At 43.0% G+C, this 22753-nt stretch overlaps 1 protein-coding gene across 1 annotated transcript in view; it reads left to right on the top strand.

Moving 5' to 3' along the window:
• Window positions 1–22753, top strand: part of SAXO1 (stabilizer of axonemal microtubules 1) — a gene marked incomplete at its 3' end in the record, with an annotated part of 98570 nt that overhangs the window by 55787 nt on the left and 20030 nt on the right. The window contains exon 2 of the mRNA XM_081237915.1: window positions 10653–10832. Coding sequence (XP_081094041.1) covers window positions 10653–10832 — 180 coding nt within the window. The remainder of the gene's footprint in view (window positions 1–10652; window positions 10833–22753) is intronic.

Genomic DNA, 22753 nt, shown 5'->3' on the forward strand with positions numbered 1-22753 from the left:
CTGGAGGACCCTAAAAGGCCACATGGGAACAAGCCCGGTGCAGCTGACACAGACTTCAGAGTGTGAGAAGGAAAGCTTCCTTTGGTTGCTGGCTCTGCACTTATCATCGGCTTAAATCAAGATCCTGTTTTGTCCCAGGTGGTTGGATTAAAGCCGTGTTGGCCTCGGGGAAACTCTTGCTGAAGCAGATACATGTTTGTTTCATGTAAGCCCTGCCTCTTAGGGATTTGTTTTAACATTTCTTTAATTAAAAAAATTTAAATCTGCAAAAATGAGAATAGTGATGAACCCCCATCAATAATTATCTTCCAGCATCAATAATTATCAAGATTTTGTCACATTTGGTTCATCCATCAATTCCAGGCGTCATGTCATTTCACCCCTACGTACTTCACCGTGCTTCTCTAAATGTGTGGACACTATATTATGTAACCACAATGCCATGATCACATCTACAGAGGATTTTTTAGAAACTTGTTCTTTTTCCTCTCCAACATTTTATTATGAAAAATTTTGAGCAGACTTCCCTGGTGGCGCAGTGGTTAAGAGTCCGCCTGCCAATGCAGGGGACACGGGTTCAAGCCCTGGTCCGGGAAGATCCTACATGCCATCAAGCAACTAAGCCTGTGCACCACAACTACTGAGCCTGAGCTCTAGAGCCTGTGCGCCACAACTACTGAGCCTGTGTGCCACAACTACTGAAGCCCGTGTGCCTAGAGCCCGTGCTCCTCAACAAGAGAAGCCACTGCAGTGAGAAGCCTGTGCACTGCAACGAAGAGTAGCCCCCGCTCACCACAACTAGAGAAAGCCCACGCGCAGCAAAGAAGACCCAACACAGCCAAAAAAAAATAAAAAATAAAAATAAATTTTTTGAGCATATGACAAAGTTGAGAATTTGAAAGTGCATGGCTGTATATCCACTGCCTAGATGCTATCACCCACATCGACACACCTCTCCATCTACTCCTCTCATTATCCCTCCATCCATCTGTCAGTCCATCTCGTTTATGTATTTCAAAGTAAATCACATACATCAGTAAACTTCTCCCCTAAATAGTCTAGCATTCATGTCATTAACAGTTTAATATTGGTTTCCTTTTTCTTTTGAGATAAATTTACAATGACATGCACAGGTCTTGAGGTGTTGGCTGAATTTTGACAAATTCATGTGCCTGTGTAACTCCAATCCCTGTCAAGATGTAGAACCATACCTGCGCCCCAGAAAGTTCCTGCATACTCCTTCCCAATCATTCTCTTCTCTCTCTCTCCTTGTGGTAACCACTGAGCTGATTTTTTTTCTACTATAGGTTAGTTACTACTGTTCCAGAATTTCATATAAATGGAATCGTAAAGTATGCACTCTTGATATTGTTCACTCAACCAAAGTGTTCGTGGGATTCATCCGTGCTGTTATGTGTCTGCTGGTTTGTGGCTACAAGTAGTTTGCTTCTTTTTTTTTTTTTTTTTTTTTGCTGTACGCGGGCCTCTCACTGCTGTGGCCTCTCCCGTTGCGGAGCACAGGCTCCGGACACACAGGCTCCGTGGCCATGGCTCGCGGGCCCAGCCGCTGCGCGGCATGTGGGATCTTCCGGGATAGGGGCACGAACCCGTGTCCCCTGCATCGGCAGGCGGACTCTCAACCACTGCGCCACCAGGGAAGCCCCAGTTTGCTTCTTTTTATTGCTGATTAGTATTCCATTGAATGATGATACCACGATTTATCTATCCTCCCATTGATGGATGCCTGGGCTGTTTCTATTTTTTGGTTATATGAATTAGCTTCTTTGGATATTCTCGTCCAACTCCTTTTTGTGAATGTATGGCTTTTATTTCTTTGGATAAATTCCTAGGGATTGAATTGCTGGGCTGGGAGGTAGGCCAGCATGTAGAAACTGCCATAGCTTTTGCCAAATTGGTTTGGACCATTTTACATCCCTACCAACAGTGAATGACAGTGCTGGTACTCTACTTAGCCAACAGTAGGTTTTGTTAGTCTTTTTAATTTTAGCTGTTCTGGTATGTGTGTAGTGGTATCTCATTGTCATTTAAACTTGTCTTTCCCTGATGACTTATGATGTTAAGCGCTTTTGTATATGTTTATTGTCCATTTGTATATCTTTTTGTGTTTGTTCAGATTTTTGCTTATTTTTGTGTCTTTATTATTGAGTTATAAATGATTTTATATATCCTGGAGACCAGTCCTTTGTTAGGTATCTGTTTTGCAAATATTATTTCCAAATGTATGGCTTGCTTATTTTCTTAAATATATCTTTGATGAGCAGAAGCTTTGACTTTGTCTAACTTAACCAATTCCTTCTTTTATGGTTATTACTTTCTGTGACCTAAGAAATCTTTGCCTTCTACTCTTACAAAGGTCTTTGCCTGTGTTTTCCCCTAAAAACTTGATAATTCTAGCTTGCACATTAAGGTTTGTTGTGATCCAGCTCAAATTATGTATGTGTGTGATTTGAGATTGGGTCAAGGATTTGTTTTTTTAAAACCAATTTCTAAGCTGTGTTTACCTAGGAAGCGCCATGCCACAAGGGTAAACAAATATGAGTCTAGCTGCTGAGTTTTCTTTTTAAACAGTTTGTAGGTGTGCTGCTGGCTCAGGCCACAGTGGACACGACTTAGCCGCATGTGGTACTTGCCCCATTCTTCTTGCCTGCTTTCAGCAATCGAGTATTGAATGCCCACCATGTGCCAGGCTTTCAGCAATCAAGTATTGAATGCCCACCATGTGCCAGGCACGAAGGCAGTGGTACCCAAGACCCGCCTGCCAGGACGTCAGACTGAGCAGGGGGCTGCCAGCATGTGGTGTGAGAATGGGGGGATGAGCAGAGTGACCATGATCTGATGAGGGGTCTGGGAAGTCCTCCTGGCGGGAGGGATTTTTGAGCTGAAATCTGAAGGAGGTGATGGCGGTCAGGTAGGACTAGGGGTCTGGGTAGAGTGTTGTCAGGGCTGGTGGGGAGGAGACGTGCCAAGTTGGAACAGCCCAGGTGACACCTGCCTTCCCTCAGAGGGTTGGTTGTCTAAGAGGTGGAAAGAGAAGGTGCCTTGGGGACTGGCATGGTCCTTTCTGTGTGTCTCTCCAAGACTCAGTGGGGCCATTGCTAAAATGCCTGCCCTATGTCTCCTCAGGATGCCTTGAGCAGTTGCACCTTCTTGAAGAGGTTTCCTCAGTTCATCTATTTTTTTTTTCACCGAAGAAACTCTTCTTCCTTTTGACTGCCAAGGAGGAAGGGACAGGGAGAGCCCCTGGGGTGCTCTTCTGTGGCTCTGAACATACTCTCTGCTGCTCTCTCCAGGCTCTTGGCTTTTCAAAGGACCATTGGCTCTCACTGACTGCCCTCCTGCCCACTCGGCCTGATGGCTGTGCGCCCCCGCTAGAGCTCCTCTCATTGGTGCCTGCCATCCCACAAGGCCCTCGGCCTCACAGTCTGCTGAACCAGAGTATCTTCCCCCAGAGCTTCTGAGCATTGCCACACAAGGTCCTAGTTGGGCCCCTCTCCCTCGGCATCACTACTCCTTGGAAGCAAGTCTGCACTCTTTTCCAGCTGCCCCTTCAACACACTCGCTATAGAGTGCCCTGTGCATGCCTTGAACCTCTTCATTTCATCCGCTTTCTTTCTCTCCATGCTTTAGTGTCCTGCGTCAAGGCCGCCAGACTGGTGCTGCTCAGGTTCCCATCTCTCCTCTCAAATTGTCTCTTGAACCCCGCCCACCTTCCCGCCTTAATCATATCTCCTTTGTAGTCCAGGCTCTGGCTCCAGCAATTGTTTTTGCTCATCAAAGGATCCCTGTCTGCCACTCTGTTCCTCTACCTACAAAGATGATCTGATTTCACTTCTTTTACCCAATACCGCATGATGATAATCACATAGTTTACAATTCTTGTGTATGTCCTGGGTAATTTCTTGAACTCCTGTTGGACTTTTCTTGTTGGTTTTGTCACCAGATTTTTCAGCATGGTCTCTCTCCCCTCCTCCACTTCCTCAGCAGCATCCGTTCCTTGGATCCAGCACAGCCACTCTACTAAAGCTGCTTTCTAGTCACCATATGAGATTTTTCTGAGGCATTTAACTGTTGAACACTTAAAATATTTTATTTGATCTGTCACCGAATTTTCTTCTTTTTGTCAGTTTTTTCCTCCTGAGACTTCTTTATCCTTCTTCCTAAATGTGGTGTTCTTCAAGATTTTGGCCTTGTTTTTATTCCTTTTTTCTCATCTTGGCAACTTTATATTCTTATGGCTTTGTTGTTTCTAGATGTCTTCCAAATGTGTGATTCCTGTAAGTCACCATTTAGGACATTTCCACCAGAATTCCCTCTCTCCCTTTCCTTGCCTTTTGTTGATAGGTTCATTCATATATTTATCACCCATCCCCACTTCCCTAACCCAGCACCCTTGACAGGCATGGCTAATCAATCAAGATGGTCATCCTCACTAAACTTGGCTGTGACCTATGAATTTTTCAATGTGGCTCCCAGGCAGCCACTGCTAGTTGGTACATCAGTTGCATCTATCTGTCATATTTGTACCACATGGCCCTGCTTTCTGTTACCCAGAATCTGGTCCCCTGAAGGATTAATCACCACCAAAAGTTCAGTTTATAATCCCTGCCCGATTTCCTAGCAACGTGGGCAGGATATAAGCTGGAGTTATTCAGAGTTCTCACAATGCAACGTTTCTTTAAAGATCTAGGTAGAAGATGTAGGTAGGGGGAATGTGAGTCGTCTTGTCTTAAGATTGGTGTGAAATATATCTATGTATGTTCAACGGTGGTCTTATTTTGCAGTTCATAAAAGCATTCTCACTTACCCCTTCGCCTCTGGGTATATTCTAAATAGGACGGAACAAAGTTTAGTAAACATTTTAAAAGTTTATAAGCCACTGCAGGTAGATACACATGCACGTTGGGAAAAGCACTGGCTTTGTCCATCCTCAGAGGCTAATTGGGTTGGCTTTGTGAGCTGTTCAGGGAGAAGACCGTTCCAGAGATGTAGGTCCTCCTCTGAGAGGACCCTGCCTCTAGGATCTCAGAGTTCTTGTTACTCCAGACACCCTGAAATCGTTCTAAACCGTCGGCATAGAATGATGACTTTTTGACTTGAGGTTTGGTGATGGTTGGCACCTTCGCCTCTTCTAGACCAAGAATGCATTTTCTGCTCTAAGCGTTTTCCTCCCTCGCATGGCAGCTGTGACAGGTCACAGGCTCCCAACTACCGGACAAAAGGAAAACTGGGCTGCAAATCCTTTAAGAGTCTGCACTTGGAGTTTTAAGTCAGGTTGTAAATGGAAGTCAATTATGTGGGAGGTGGTGTGGGACCTGGGGTGGACGCTGCCGCTGACCAGCTGTGTGACCTTGGCTAGAAGCTTGACGTGCCTCCATCTCAGTGCCCTCACCTGCCTGTTGAAGCTGAAGGGTTGGCTGATCTTGAGGGTCCTTTGAGACCCAGCGTTCCATGTTCTTTGTTTTCCTGGTTGTTACTGTTATGACTTTATCTAATGAGACTGTCTTGTTTAGACAGTAAAGAAAGTTCTGTGGAATGATCAGCATTTTAAAAAGCACTTGGAATTGCATCTGTTTGTTGGTTTATATTAGAATGGTTTTGGGGTCCTCGGGAAAGAGGGGCACATCCTGTCCTGGAAGGCTGAGTGTAGCTAAGGGGACGGGGAAGGGGTAGGTCTAAGAACTGCCTATTAATTCACTGCCCTTAGGTTTAGCAGAGCAGCCAGGAAACAGAGGTGTTTGGTACAGGCTGGCATCCCATTAAGCCACACAGTATATGGCTGTGATTAAGAGCACAGGCTTTGGAACCAGGCAGAAGGCCTGGGGTTCTAGTCCTGACTTCATTACCATCTGGCTCTGTCACCTTGAATGAGATCACATCTCTTAAACCTCAGTCTTCATGTTTGTAAAATGAGGAAAATAAGAGTGCTTCCATCATAGTGTTGCTGTAAGGATTAGTTGGGATGAGATACAGAACTCCTAGCCCATGTGGTGTACAGTAATTGCTCAATAAACATAGCCTCTTAATCAGAGTGCTTGCCTTAGACTGGGCTAGGCATTTTTCCTCTGGTATCTGAGGAAAAAGTCACACAATCGTACTAAATGGTAGAAGTAGTTAGCCACAAATTACAGAGGAGGAAATCAAAGTTCAGAAGAGTTAAATAATGTTCTCCACATTACACAAGCAGTCAGTGACAGAGCTAGGATTGGAAACCACATCTTCCTGCCTCCAAAGTCTCCTTCTGCCATGCCCTCTGCTCCCTGGAGTGGAGAGCCCTCCTCACTGCCCACAGCAGGCTGGGCTCCACAGGGGATTCTAAAAGACCATGAGAGAGGCAAGGCGAGTCACCCATATCCACCGAAAGCTGTTCTGCTTACAAACAGGTTGGGTTCTAAAGAACTACTGGAAGTTCATTTGTTTGAAAAGTTCAAAGTTATATTCTAGTAGCTACTGTTCATGCTGCCTCTTGGTGGCAGGAAGAATTACCATGCTCTCCCCCTGAGGAACAGCTTTGTTTGCAACCATGAAAATTCTTAACCTGAAAATTTATAAGTAGAGGACCATGCAAGGCAGAGCAGAGCAGTAAAGGGTCCTAAAAGAGGTAGGGACACTACACCATGCACAACCAGAGGAGAGAGAGTCATGGCCAGTAACAGGGTACAGTGGGATCATCAGTAGCTTCCTGTGGTGGTGGTGATGGTGGTGATGGTGGTGGTGGAAGTAGCATTCAAGATGGGCCTTGAAGGAAGGGAAACATGTTGGAAAAGTGGAGGTGGCAGGAAAGAGAGCAGCTACAGGGTGCATTCCAGGTGCATAACACTGAAGCTGCGCTCTGGAGTGAGGAGATAATGAAAAAAATCCTCCAACTAATTTTTCATGTCTTTTAATGCCTTTGATTGTGTTACATGAAGGCAGGTCAGAGAGTCTAAGAGGCAAATACCCTCTTTGTCAACAAAAATATTTCTAAGCATCTTTGTCTTTCCTCCATCTGTAGGGGAGCTTCCAGCATCAGGGTGCTTACAGTTCTTTTGTCTGTACCTGCACTTCCCAGTAGGGAATCCACCGCCACATATGGCAGTTGAGCACTTGAAATGTGGTCGTCCTGACATGTGCTGTCAATGTGAGACACACACTGGATTTTGAAGACATAGTAAGAAAGTAAAATATCTCAATTTTTGGTATTGATTACATGTTGAAATGGTATTTTGGATAGATTGGATTAAAAGTAAAATATTAAAATTAAGTTCACCTGTTTTTTACCTTTTTAATGTGGCTACTAGAAAATTTAAAATGACATGTGTGGTTCTCATTCACGGCTTGCCTTCTGTTTCTATTGGATGGTGCTATTCTGGAGGGACTTGTTATATACTTAAAATTCTATCATCCATTCTAGGGTCATCTGAGTCCTAGATGGCTTTGAGCTGGGTGCACCTCAGGAAACATCCTTGGTCACCTCAGGAAACATCCTTGGTCATTCAGTTGTGATGGAGACCTAGGTTCTCTCTATGGCTAGGTTACATACATGGTTCTCTGAGCTTCAGATACTTTCACCTGTGTAGTGGGGACATTAGATCAGATATTTTCCATGGCCCCTTTCAATTAAAAAATTCTATGATTCTAGCTCGGTGTAACTGTTAACTTTTTCTGGGTTCCATTGAAAGGTCTCTACTGCTCCCTTTACTAAATGTCAGAAAAAGTCTGGATTATTTCCTCTTACTTGTGGTCCTTTAGTGATTCTTGGAGTGGAAAGACTTCAGAGTTCTGATAGATTAAGGAAACCTTCTTACTCTCCTTCTCTTCTCTCTGTCTGTTGGCCCATCTTGGCTTGTTTCAGTGTGCTCCTGAGCAAGGTGGCCCACCAGCTCCTTTAAAATGGTACAGGCATCAGAGAGCTGGGAGAAGAGGTCTCTCCTTTCTTTGGTTCATGACTGTTAAGACTGCTTTTGAATACCCCATGCATGGTGATCCCATAAACTTTATTTAGACACTGTCTAGGTCCATAAAAACTGAGAATCTGATCTGTATTTTCCCTTTTGGCTCTACTAATGTTAGAACAAATCAGTCATGTCTTTGTAAATATCTTTCTTTCAGCAGTTCATCCTCTTATACACTGTCCATCTGCTATTAAATAAAATATATCAGGTATTGGGCTAGTTTCCAGAACACAGAAATAGAAGACTTGGTCTTTATCCTTGAGGAACTCCTGGATAAAGGGGTTCCACCTTTAAACTTCACCAACAAGGTGAATACATGGTGCTTTCTGTCTTCAGAGGGACATTCACAGGTGAGGCACAGGTGAGGAAAGAGGGTGGCGCCATGAGCACACTAGGTGATGAAAAGTTGACTTTCAGTTGAGAGTTTTTGATGTTTCAAAGTGAGACAAGGTCTTAGTTAACTACCAACACGTCAAATAAATAAAATCTGCCCTATAAATATATATTATATATAATTCCATTTAATGGAACATCAATGTCTGGATGCAAGTGTGTTGCTATACTGAAATCCCCTCTTATAATACCAGTTGCAATGTAGTTTCTTGACATTTAATTTATTTTTCTTTTGGAATGAGCCTTTACAATATGTTACATTTTAAAAAAGTAACAATATAGAAAGGGGGTTATATAAAAGCAAAGTTTTACTGGCTTAAAAAAGGGCACTAGAGGGCTTCCCTGGTGGCGTAGTGGTTGAGAGTCCGCCTGCCGATGCAGGGGACACGGGTTCGTGCCCCGGTCTGGGAAGATCCCACATGCCGCTGAGCGGCTGGGTCCGTGAGCCATGGCTGCTGAGCCTGCGTGTCTGGAGCCTGTGCTCCGCAACGGGAGAGGCCACAACAGTGAGAGGCCCGTGTACCGCAAAAAAAAAAAAAAGGGCACTAGAGAGGGAAAATACTGTTAGGTCTGTGGAGTCCACTTTATTGAAAGTGCCTGAATCTAAGTTACCCTTAATAAAGTCTTGATTTCTCTCTCAGAGTATGGGTGAATAAAATATATCTGCAGAGGTATTTTTGAGTAACTAGCACTTCTTGGCTTTTGATTTGAGGTTTGTAGGAATCCTAATCTGATACACAAATCTACACATGATATGAAAATAGGGATAAACTTGTTCATATGCAGCTCTACCCATACGAACCATGCAGGTGTTGACCATTTTCCCTGGCGGGGGCAGGTGGCAGGGCGGTGGTTGGAGGTTGAAGAGAGGCACACGGTAATAACAGAGGTAGCAGCAATATTTATGTAGAGGGTTGAACTTATTAACAATGGGAGCAGCACACTAACTGTTGCCTAGAAACCAGCTTTTGATTGGAGCAGTGATGAGTTCTCTGTATGTCTGTTTTTTTCTCTTTTCTCTGATGTGCTGCCCCAGAATACTGTGTTCTTAGTTTCTGTAATCAGAATCAGTTTAGTGTAAAAAAATTTTTTTAAATTCTATGCCATTTCTGGATATAACTAAGTTGGAGATCACTAACGTGGAATTTTGTTGATGTGCTGGTGTCTGATGATTAGAGGTACCCTAGCTGGTTTGCAAGGATTGTATGTGGGTGTTTAAATAATTGATACACTACTTTGTTTTGGACAGCTCAAATAGCTGCCCTTTATTCACCTGTAAGTAGAATAATAAGGTCATTTATTACCATGCATGTAAAATGGAAAAACTCACTATAAATTATAACTTCAAATTATTATCTATCATCTCCCTGCATAATGAGGCATAAAGTTTATTTAATCATTCATTCATATGTTCAGTATTCGTTTAATAAATGTTTATTGAATGCCTACTCTGTGCCAGGCAGGATATGAGAGGTACTAGGGATGTAGCAGTGAACAAGATAGAAAATGGTTCTGAGCTTGATAGATGAGACAAATAATAAGCTCAGCAACCAATGTGCCAATTACAGATAAGAGTAAGTGATGGGAAAGGCATCCACGTGATGAGAGAAACTCTGTTCGAGAGGTGAGGGCACGGAGGGGTGTATTTTAGGTAAAGATGATCAGCGGAAGCCTAAGTGAATTGAGACCTGAAAGAATAAAGGAGCCAGACTTTCAGTGTAAAAATGGTTTCACATAGTCAATGGTGTTTAGTATACTCAGAACTGAGGTGATTCTGCTATGTGTGATGCCACTTGTGTGCGAGGGTGATATTCTGAATTGACCCAGGAACTAATGAGGAAAGACAGTAGCCTGGCCCTAGAGCACAGCCTTGGAGCCCCCATTAGGGCAGGTGTTAAGCCCTTAATTGCTGGGTGATTGGGAGGGAGGGTCTCAGGGGAGGGACTAGGTTGGCACTCAGATGCCTTGGGGGCCACGACCATTCACCTGTTATGGTATGGAAGTATTTCAGTATTTAAACAAGCAGCATGGCACGTGTGATGGCTGGTCATCAGCCATGCTTGTGTGTAATTTTATGGTTCAAGGAACTTTGACCATTAACCAATTGCAGTTACAGGTAATTTAAGAAATTCTGGCCACTTCACATAGTTCAGTAGAGAAAAGGAAGGGTTAAACTGCTGTTTTCAATGCCGGCAGTCATGATTTTGTACTCTGGGTCAGATTTTGAGGAGGTAGCAAACTGAATGTATTCTTCCCAAGAAGGTAACCAACCTAACATTCCTTTTTTTTTTTTTTTTTTTAAATTAGGCGACATCACTGTCCACACCTCCCTACCAAGATTTATGATAAAACAGAGAAACCATGTCTTTTCTCCGAATATACCAAGAACTACCCTCTCTATCACTCTTATCTGCCCAGAGAGTCCTTCAAGCCCAAGCTGGAGTACCAGAAAAGGTGCACGCCAATGGAAGGCCTGACCACATCGAGGTGAGGGCAATAGTGTGAACGTATAAATGCACACCACTAATGGAGTAATGTACAGCATTAACCTAACGTTCAAATTGCATTGACGTGCACTATCAATACATGCTATTAATGCCTGAACGTTAATTTACTGTATCTCTGAAAGAAAATCCTGCATTTATTAGCCTGTTTAGTTTTCCCTAGCCCTCTCTTAAAGAGAAAGGATTCTTGCTTGGGACTGGGGAAGGGGGAGCCGTGGGGTGGGAATTGTAAATTGATCTACATCTAAAGGGTGGGAGGTTAAGTTAAGTATGAAAGGAAAATAATAACTAGAAAGAGGGTGGCTGCTGCAGAAAAAGGAGCTTTGGGCTTCTGCAAAGAAGCTCCAGGTCACCTTGGGTGGTGGTAGTGATGTTGGTCGTGGTGAAAGAGAACTTGAGCTTTTTTGAAATTATGCTATAGAGTTTGAGTTGGGGTCCCCTTGAACATTCTTCAGGAATATGAACAAAGAATATTTCCTTTTACATTACCCTTGGCTTAGCAACTCCGATTCTTTTTTTTTTATTTACATCTTTATTGGAGTATAATTGCTTTGCAATGGTGTGTTAGTTTCTGCTTTATAACAAAGTGAATCAGTGCAACTCTGATTCTTGAGCTCCAGCTCTGTGAGGAGACTGAACCCCGTGGCTCAGCGTGTCAGGCCTGCAGAGGTATCTGTACTATGGGGGTGGGGACACATGATCAGAGGGTTGTTCCACATGTTGCAGGGCTCTAACAGAATCTGCTGTTGACAGCTCAGTTAGTGATCTCCAGGTGATGACCTGTGACTGGTGACCCAGAGGAGTAGAAACATCTTTGAGTCAGTTGGGCAGTGTTTCAGGTTGTAGAGCTTAGTCCCCACATGAGACCTGAGAGCTGGGCACCTTCTCTGCCTCCTAAGTTCCTCATCCCTCAGGGCAGGATTGCTGTGCGGTGGAGGTGAAATTGTTCTACCACGATGCCCGCACATTACAGGTTTGCAACACCTGGTAAAATTTCTTCCTATTGCTTCCCCCTTTGCCTCACAATTTTGTGCTTTTCTGTAAAGGTCCCAGGTGACCCTGGCTAAGGAGAACACCAGTTCATTCAGTTTCCCCCAGGATAGGCCTGGAAATGTCCTCTGTGGGCTGGAGGCATGAAGTATTCCTCCTAAAAGCTGCTGTCTTCTAGATCCAAAGGAAGAAGTCCATGTCTGGGTTATGGGGCAGAAAAGACCCACAATGTGGGCAATGAAGCTCAGGGATTCCTCGGCTTTGTGGGAACCCCTGGACAGGGGCAGCTTGAGAATGAGAGGGAGTCGAGGGTCTTATCTGACTCTTGACTTGAATCAGGTCACCTTTATGCTGAGTAGTTATATTAAATGATTTGAGGTCAGCACAAGGTTTCTGGGTCCTGATTCATGAAAAAAAATGTAATCTATGCAACCTGTGACTTACTAAACAATATAAACCTTAAATTTGCTGCTTCATTTTCCCAGGAAAACAGCGTTCTTTGTTTCTATGAGTCTAAAGACCACAACAAGAGAAGTGGATCATTCTGGAGCATTGCTTTTCATTTTAAGAAACCACAGTCAGTGCTCATGAAAGGAACTAGGCTTATGTATAAGAGACATGTAATTGGTAGGAAAGGATAAGAGCAGTGTTGAGGAATGGATTACAAACATCACGTTCGGTTTCTAGATGCTGGTCTTCACTTCTCTTTGTACCCAGTTTTCAGGAAGTCAAGAGTGCCTTGTGGAATACAGAGTACAGGCCAGCTTCAGATATTGTCCTGGAAATATTTGGATACTTGGAGGGTTGGATGTTGAGGGATGCTTTCTGTTTGTTGCCCACAAGCTCAGGAGAATGAGGACAAACCCTTTCTCTGGAGCAGGCGTCGTGTCCCATCCCCTAGCTCTGAGGCCCCCAGTGGAGCCCCACATGCCCTCCCTCTTCCTGATGGTGCTTTGCAAAACAAAAACTTGCCCTTTGACCTGTCCTAAATTATCCTTGCCTTGTGTCACTTACAACAATAAACATATCACCCAGAAAGTCTCTCTGTCCCTGCCAAGGCCAGAATAACAAAATCATTCATGTTGAGATATGGCCAAAGTGGAAGAATGAAGATACTGAAAGAATTTCCAAAACAACTTATTAATGATTGTAAGAGCCTTAAAAAGAAAAACTGGCAGGATCATGGTTACCATGGGAAGAAAAAAGAACAGAAGTTCTTCTCTCCTCTCTTTTACTTCCTTCCCCAGAAAGAGGACTAAGGGGCAGATGAGCAGAAGGCATCTCTTCTCTCCCCCGTCCCTCAATCTCCTCATTTCTCAGCCCCGTGCCTACCCTGCTGGGCACGTTTTCATAGGCTGAAAAAAAAAACCTGTGCCCCTGTCAGGATGCCTCCTTTTTTTTTTTTTGAGCTTCGGTGGGCTTTTATTGACATAAATTAACAAAAATCGAGATTTTACTAACCATCTTTTCTGAGCTTTATAAACTCAGCAGAGACTCTGGCCCATATCTGAATACATACAGTAAAACTATTCCCCATTGGGAAATGAAGAGTTGCTGTCATCTAGGTTCTCTGCCAGAGGATGCGGGGGAAAGGATGGGTCAGCCTTGTGTCTGCACACCTCTGTGTCTGTGCGGACTGTCATCCTTCTGCCCTTAGAACTCTGATTATTAGAATGTCCGACCCACTTACCTATCTAAAGGCTGACCTGGCTTAGTTTCTGAGTTTGGGGCTGCCACCTGCTGCATGAAAAAGTCATGTGGCCCGTGGCTTGGCTAGGTTTGGCGATTAAGCTCAGACACAAAAAACACCTGGTTTCTGGAAAGGTTATCATCCCAGCATGAGGCATGATTACAGCTGCACACAACTCTTACTGACTGTAAATCTTAGGGATTTACAGCAGGTGCCATGAGGTGAATGCTTGTGCTTTTCAGCCCTTCTTTTTTTTTTTTTTTTTTTTTTTGTGGTACCCGGGCCTCTCACTGTTGTGGCCTCTCCTGTTGCGGAGCACAGGCTCCGGATGCGCAGGCTCAGCGGCCATGGCTCACAGGCCCAGCCGCTCAGCGGCATGTGGGATCTTCCCGGACAGGAGCACGAACCCGTGTCCCCTGCATCGGCAGGCGGACTCTCAACCGCTGTGCCACCAGGGAAGCCCTTTTCAGCCCTTCTTAACGTTGAACTGTTTCTTGCCGCCCTTAGTAATTCTCTCACAGAGGATCTGCCTTTAGTTCGGGTAGACCTGAGATCAGTTTATGAATAAGAGGTTTGTACTTCAAGCCTCTTTTCTCCTTAGGCATGTCACCATGTAAAACAGTTGGGCCCCATTTTGGGACACTATTTTGTTAGCTAAGTGAGATCCCTAAAGATGGGCAAAATGGACAGCCTCAGAAAAAAGAGGTGAGTCTTCAAGATGGTGTTAGACCTTTATTCTTTTTTTTTTTTTTTTTTTTTTTGCGGTATGCGGGCCTCTCACTGTTGTGGCCTCTCCCGTTGCGGAGCACAGGCTCCGGACGCGCAGGCTCAGCGGCCATGGCTCACGGGCCCAGCCGCTCCGCGGCATATGGGATCCTCCCGGACCGGGGCACGAACCCGCATCCCATGCATCGGCAGGCGGACTCTCAACCACTGCGCCACCAGGGAGGCCCTAGACCTTTATTCTTAAAGGGAGAGGGGCTGAGGGTAGGATGAAATGGAGGTGCAGAGGGGGAGGATGGAATCGGGTTCACACTTGATGGGTTTGGCTGCAGGGAAGAGGGCAGAAAGTTGGTGGCACAGATTCCTTCATGTATTGACAAGACTCCTTGGTAAACAGGAGTGTAAGGGGGAAGAGCTAAAAGTGAAAGGGCTTTTGGAAAAGCCAGGAAAGAAGCAAGACGGTAGTAGGCTTGAGTCTTTTCCTACCTATTGAATATTATACATTTCCTGTTCAAATACATATTTCTCTACTCACAGCTATCCCAGTGGAGGTATACTTCCTCACCTCTATAGATTGGACCTGAGAATTAAGACATGCAGTAAAAGGTCGCGGCACTAGACTTGCTTGGGTAGTTTAAGAGCCTTTGATGTGCATCTTTGATTAATTTGGGGGACATTTTGGCCGTTCTTTCTTTAAGTATTTTTTCTGTACCCAAGGCTCTGTTCATTTCTTTCCCCCAATCTTTTTCTCTCTCTATCCTTCATATTGGAGAACTTCTTCTTCTTTTTTTTTTTTTACATCTTTATTGGAGTATAATTGCTTTACAATGGTGTGTTAGTTTCTGCTTTATAACAAAGTGAATCAGTTATACATATACATATGTTCCCATATCTCTTCCCTCTTGCGTCTCCCTCCCTCCCACCCTCCCTATCCCACCACTCTAGGTGGTCACCAAGCACTGAGCTGATCTCCCTGTGCTATGCGGCTGCTTCCCACTAGCTATCTATTTTACGTTTGGTGGTGTATATATGTCCATGCCACTCTCTCACTTTGTCACAGCTTACCCTTCCCCCTCCCCATATCCTCAAGTCCATTCTCTAGTAGGTCTGTGTCTTTATGGAGAGCTTCTGTTCAACCATTTTCAAGTTCGCTGAGCCTTTCTTTCTTCCTCTATTTCCATTCTGCTATTAAGCCCATCCAGTGAGTGTTTTATTTTACATGTTGTGTTTTTCAGTTTTAGAATTTACACGTGGTTCTTTTTATATATAGTTTCTCTTTCTCTTCTGTGATTCCCTGCCTTTTAATTCATTGTGACCTTATTTTCCATTTTGCAACTAAGCATAGTTAAAATAGCTGCTGTATAATCCTTGCCTGCTAGTTGCAACATCTGGGTCGGCTTGGGGTTGGTCTTCGTGATTAACTTTCTTTTCCCTTGAGAATGGGTCACATTTTCTCTGTGTATGTCAAGAAATTTGGATTGATCCTGTACATTGGTTTTTTTTTTGGATTGTGTTCTTTTATTTTTTTTAACAGCTTTATTGGAGTATAATTGCTTTACAATGTTGCGTTAGTTGCTACTGTATAACAAAGTGAATCAGCTATATGCATACATATATCCCCATATCCCCTCCCTCTTGCACCTCCTTCCCACCCTCCCTATCCCACCCCTCTAGGTGGTCACAAAGCACTGAGCTGATATCTCTGTGCTATGCAGCTGCTTCACACTAGCTATCTATTTGACATTTAGTAGTGTATATATGTCCATGCCACTCTTTCACTTTGTCCCAGCTTACCCTTCCCCCTCCCCATGTCCTTACGTCCATTCTCTATGTCTGCGTCTTTATTCCCTTCCTGCCCTTCGGTTCATTAGAACCATTGTTTTTTTTAGATTCCATATATGTATGTTAGCATATGGTGTTTGTTTTTCTCTTTCTGACTTACTTCACTCTGTATGACAGACTCTAGGTCCATCCACCTCACAACAAATAACTCAACTGCGTTTCCTTTTATGGCTGAGTAATATTCCATTGTATATTTGTGCCACATCTTCTTTATCCATTCATCTATGAATGGACACTTAGGTTGCTTCCATGTCCTGGCTACTGTAAATAGTGCTGCGATAAACATTGTGGTACGTATGTCTTTCTGAATTATGATTTTCTCTGGATATATGCCCAGTAGTGGGATTGCTGGGTCATATGGTAGTTTAATTTTTAGTTTTTTAAGGAACCTCCATACTGTTCTCCATAGTGGCTGCATCAATTTATATTCCCACCAGCAGTGCAAGAGGGTTCCCTTCTCTCCACACCCTCTCCAGCATTTATTGTTTGTAGAATTTTTGATGATGGCCATTCTGACCGGTATGAGGTGATACATCATTGTGGTTTTGATTTGCATTTCTCTAATGATTAGTGATGTTGAGCATCCTTTCATGTGTTTGTTGGCAATCTCTATATCTTCTTTGGAGAAATGTCTATTTAGGTCTTCTGCCCATTTTTGGATTGGGTTGTTTGTTTTTTTGATATTGAGCTGCATGAGCTGCTTGTATATTTTGGAGATTAATCCTTTGTCAGTTGCTTTGTTTGCAAATATTTTCTCCCATTCTGAGGGTTGTCTTTTCATCTTGTTTATGGTTTCCTTTGCTGTGCAAAAGCTTTTAAGTTTTATTAGATCCCATTTGTTTATTTTTGCTTCTATTTCCATTTCTCTAGGAGATGGGTCAAAAAGGAATTTGCTGTGATTTATGTCTTTTCTGCCTATGTTTTCCTCTAAGAGTGTTCTGCCTATGTTTTCCTCTAAGAGTTTTATAGTGTCTGGCCTTACATTTAGGTCTTTAATCCATTTTGAGCTTATTTTTGTGTATGGTGTTAGGAATTGTTCTAATTTCATTCTTTTACATGTAGCTGTCCAGTTTTCCCAGCACCACTTATTGAAGAGACTGTCTTTTCTCCATTGTATATTCTTGCCTCCTTTATCAAAGATAAGGTGACCATATGTGCATGGGTTTATCTCTGGGCTTTCTATCCTGTTCCATTGGTCTATATTTCTGTTTTTTGTCCCAGTACCATACTGTTCTGATGACTGTAACTTTGTAGTATAGTCCGAAGCCAGGGAGCCTGATTCCTCCAGCTCCGTTTCTCTTTCTCAAGATTGCTTTGGCTATTCAGGGTCTTTTGTGTTTCCATAAAAATTGTGAAATTTTTTGTTCTAGTTCTGTGAAAAATGCCATTCATAATTTGATAGTGATTACATTGAATCTGACAATTACTTTGGGTAGTAGAGTCATTTTCACAATGTTGATTCTTCCAATCCAAGAACATGGTATATCTCTCCATCTGTTTCTATCATCTTTAATTTATTTCATCAGGGTCTTATAGTTTTCTGCATACAGTTCTTTTGTCTCCTTAGGTAGGTTTATGCCTAGGTATTTAATTCTTTTTGTTGCAATGGTAAATGGGAGTGTTTCCTTAATTTCACATTAAGATTTTCGTTGTTAGTGTGTAAGAATGGAAGAGATTTCTGTGCATTAATTTTGTATCCTGCTACTTTACCAGATTCATTGATTAGCTCTAGTAGTTTTCTGGTAGCATCTTTAGGATTCTATAGGTATAGTATCATGTCATCTGCAAACATAGACAGTTTTACTTCTTTTCCAATTTGGATTTCTTTTATTTCTTTTTATTCTCTGATTGCCGTGGCTAAAACTTTTAAAACTATGTTGAATAATAGTGTTGAGAGTGGGCAACCTTGTCTTGTTCCTGATCTCAGAGGAAATGGTTTCAGTTTTTCACCATTGAGAATGATGTTAGCTGTGGGTTTGTCATATATGGCCTTTACTTTGTTGAGGTAGGTTCCCTCTGTTCTTACTTTCTGGAGAGTTTTTATCATAAATGGGTGTTGAATTTTGTCAAAAGCTTTTTCTGCATCTATTGAGAAGATCATGTGGTTTTTATCCTTCAGTATGCTAATATGGTAAATCACATTGATTGATTTGTGTATATTGAAGAATCCTTGCATTCCTGGGATAAACCCCACTTGATCATGGTGTATCATTCTTTTAATGTGCTGTTGGATTCTTTTTGCTAGTATTTTGTTGAAGATTTTTGCATCTATGTTCATCAGTGATATTGGCCTGTAGTTTTCTTTCTTTGTGACATCATGTCTGGTTTTGGTATCAGGATGATGGTGGCCTTGTAGAATGAGTTTGGGAGTGTTCCTCCCTCTGCTATATTTTGGAAGAGTTTGAGAAGGATAGGTGTTAGGTCTTCTCTAAATGTTTGATAGAATTCCCCTGTAAAGCCATCTGGTCCTGGGCTTTTGTTTGTTGGAAGATTTTTAATCACAGTCTCAATTTCAGTGCTTGTGATTGGTCTGTTTATATTTTCTATTTCTTCCTGGTTCAGTCTTGGAAGGTTGTGCTTCTCTAAGAATTTGTCCATTTCTTCCAGGTTGTCCATTCTATTGGCATATAGTTGCTTGTAGTAATCTCTCATGATCCTTTGTATTTCTGCAGTGTTAGTTGTTACTTCTCATTTTTCATTTCTAATTCTACTGATTTGAATCTTCTCCCTTTTTTTTTCCTGATAAGTCTGGCTAATGCTTTATCAATTTTGTTTATCTTCTCAAAGAACCAGCTTTTAGTTTTATTGATCTTTGCTATCGTTACCTTCATTTCTTTTTCATTTATTTCTGATCTGATCTTTATGATTTCTTTCCTTCTGCTAAGTTTGGGGGTTATTTTGTGCTTCTTTCTCTAATTGCTTTAGGTGTAAAGTTAGGTTGTTTATTTGAGATTTTTCTTGTTTACTTGAGATTTTCTTTTTTGAGGTAGGATTGTATTGCTGTAAACTTCCCTCTTAGAACTGCTCTTGCTGCATCCCACAGGTTTTGGGTTGCTGTGTTTTCATTGTCATTTGTTTCTAGGTATGTTTTGATTTCCTCTTTGATTTCTTCAGTGATCTCTTGGTTATTTAGTAGCATATTGTTTAGCCTCCATGTGGTTGTATTTTTTACAGTTTTTTCCTGTAACCGATATCTAGTCTCATAGTGTTGTGGTCAGAAAAGAGACTTGATAAGATTTCAATTTTCTTAAATTTACTGAGGTTTGATTTGTGACCCAAGATATGATCTATCGTAGAGAATGTTCCATGAGCACTTAAGAAGAAAGTGTATTCTGTTGGTTTTAGATGGAATGTCCTATAAATATCAATTAAGTCCATGTTGTCTAATGTGTCATTGAAAGCTTGTGTTTCCTTATTTATTTTCATTTTGGATGATCTGTCCATTGGTGAAAGTGGGTTGTTAAAGTCCCCTACTATGACTGTGTTACTGTCGATTTCTCCTTTTATGGCTGTTAGCATTTGCCTGTGTATTGAGGTGCTCCTATGTTGGGTGCATAAATATTTACAATTGTTATATCTTCTTTTTAGATTGATCCCTTGATCATTATGTAGTGTCCTTCTTTGTCTCTTCTCATAGTCTTTATTTTAAAGTCTATTTTGTCTGATATGAGAACTGCTACTTCATCTTTCTTTTGATTTCCATTTGCATGGAATATCTTTTTCCAACCCCTCATTTTCAGTCTGTATGTGTCCCTTGGTCTGAAGTGGGTCTCTTGTAGACAGCATATATATGGGTCTTGTTTTTGTATCTGTTCAGTGAGCCTGTGTCTTTTTGTTGGAGCATTTAATCCATTTACATTTAAGGTAATTATAGATATGTATGTTCGTGTTACCATTTTTTAAATTGTTTTGGGTTTGTTTTTATAGGTCTTTTCCTTCTCAGTGTTTCCTGCCTAGAGAAGTTCCTTTAGCATTTGTTGTAAAGCTGGTTTGGTGGTGCTGAACTCTCTTAACTTTTGCTTGTCTGTAAAGGTTTTAATTTCTCTGTCAATCTGAATGAGATCCTTGCTGGGTAGAGTAATCTTGGTTGTAGGTTTTTCCCTTTCATCACATTAAGTATGTCCTGCCTCTCTCTTTGGCTTGCCGAGTGTCTGCTGAACGATCAGCTGTTAACCTTATGGGGATTCCCTTGCGTGTTATTTGTTGCTTTTCCCTTGCTGATTTTGTTATTTTTTCTTTCTATTTAATTTTTGATAGTGTTTTAATATATGTCTTGGCACGTTTCTCCTTGGATTTATCCTGTATGGGATTCTCTGTGCTTACTGGACTTGATTGACTATTTCCTTTCCCATGTTAAGGAAGTTTTCAAGTGTAATCTCTTCAAATGTTTTCTCAGACCCTTTCTTTTTCTCTTCTTCTTCTGGGACCCCTATAATTTGAATGTTAGTGCATTCAGTGTTGTCCCAGAGGTCTCTGAGACTGTCCTCAATTCTTTTCATTCTTTTCTCTTTATTCTGCTCTGTGGCAGTATTTCCACTGTTTTATCTTCCAGGTCACTTATCTGTTCTTCTGCCTCAGTTATTCTGCTATTGATTCCTTCTAGAGAATTCTTAATTTCATTTATTGTGTTGTACATAATTGTTTGTTTGCTCTTTTCGTTCTTCTAGGTCCTTGTTAAACATTTCTTGTATTTTCTCCATTTCCAAGATTTGGACATCTTTCCTCTCATTACTCTGAGTTTTTTTCAGGTAGACTGCCTATTTCCTCTTCATTTGTTTGGTCTGGTAGGTGTTTACCTTGCTCCTTCATCTGCTTCATATTTCTCTGTCTTCTCATTTTGTTTAACTTACTGTGTTTGGGGTCTCCTTTTCTCAGGCTGCAGGTTCATAGTTCCTGTTGTTTTTGTTGGCTGTCCCCTGTGGGTGAGGTTGGTTCAGTGGCTTGTGTAGGCTTCCTGGTGGGGGGCACTGGTGCCTGTGTTCTGGTGAGTGGGGCTGGATCTTGTCTTTCTGGTGGGCAGGACCACTTCCGGTGGTGTGTTTTGGGGTGTCTGTGAACTTAGTATGATTTTAGGCAGCCTCTGTGCTAATGGGTGGGTTTGTGTTCCTGTCTTGCTAGTTGTTTGGCATGGGGAGTCCAGCACTGGAGCTTGCTGACCGCTGGGTGGAGCTGGGTCTTAGTGTTGAGACGGAGATCTCTGGGAGAGCTCTCGCCGATTGATATTACATGGGGCTGTGAGGTCTCTGGTGGTCCAGTGTCCTGGAGTCTGCTCTCCCACATTAGAGGCTCAGGCCTGACACCCGGCCAGAAAACCAAGACCCTGTCAGCCACACGGCTCAGAAGAAAAGGAAGAAACAAAAGGAAGAAAAAAGAAATTAAAAAAATATTAAAAAAAATAAAAGGAAAAAAAAATAGAAGAGAGCAACCAAACCAATAAACAAATCCACCAGTGATAACAAGCACTAAAAACTAAACTAAGATAAATATAAAAATCAGAAACAAATCAGTCGCAGACAGCAAACCCCAAGTCTACAGTTGCTCCCAAAGTCCACCACCTCAATTTTGGGACAATTCGTTGTGTATTAAGGTATTCCACAGATGCAGGGTACATCAAATTGATTGTGGATATTTAATCTGCTGCTCCTGAGGCTGCTGGGAGAAATTTCCCTGTCTCTTCTTTGTTTGCACAGCTCCTGGGGTTCAGCTTTGGTTTTGGCCCCGCCTCTGTGTGTCGGTCGCCCTCAGGCATCTGTTCCCCACCCAGACAGGAGGGGTTAAAGCAGCAGCCGATTAGGGCTCTCTTGCTTTCTCAGGCTGGGGGGAGGGAGGGGTACGGAATGCAGGGTGAGACTGCGGCGGCAGAGGCTGGTGTGACATTGCAACAACCTGAGGCGCACTGTGTGTTCTCCTGGGGAAGTTGTCCCTGGATCTCGGGACCCTGGCAGTGGCGTGCTGCACAGCAGCAGCAGCGTTAGCGTTTCATGCCCGTCTCTGGGGTCTGAGCTGATAGCCGTGGCTCACGACCATCTCTGGAGCTCACTTAGGCGGTGCTCTGCCTTCTGTGGGCGCACGGGGAAGGAATCCCCTCTCCTCACGCACTGCAAAACAGGCAGGTCCAGACTTTTTCCTGGACTCCCTCCCGGCTAGCCGTGGTGCACTAGCCTCCTTCAGACATGTCTTTACGCAGCCAACCCCAGTCCTCTCCCTGGGATATGAGCTCCAAAGCCCAAGCCTCAGCTCCCAGCCCCTGCCCGCCCCGGCGGGGGAGCAGAGAAGCCTCTCAGGCTGGTGAGTGCTGGTCGGCACCGATCCTCTGTGCGGGAATCTCTCCGCTTTGCCCTCTGCACCCCTGTTGCTGTGCTCTCCTCCGTGGCTCTGAAGCTTTCCCCCCTCCACCACCTGCAGTCTCCGCCCGCGAAGGGGCTTCATAGTGTGTGGAAACCTTTCCTCCTTCACAGCTCCCTCCCACTGGTGCAGGTCCCATCCCTATTCTCTTGTCTCTGTTTTTTCTTTTTTCTTTTGCCCTACCCAGGTACGTGGGGAGTTTCTTGCCTTTTGGGAGGTCTGAGTTCTTCTGCCAGTGTTCAGTAGGTGTTCTGTAGGAGTTGTTTCACACGTAGATGTATTTTTGATGTATTTGTGGAGAGGAAGGTGACCTC

Source organism: Mesoplodon bidens, assembly GCF_964165515.1.
Source record: "Mesoplodon bidens genome assembly, chromosome: 6".
Classification (NCBI taxonomy): Eukaryota; Metazoa; Chordata; class Mammalia; order Artiodactyla; family Ziphiidae; genus Mesoplodon; species Mesoplodon bidens.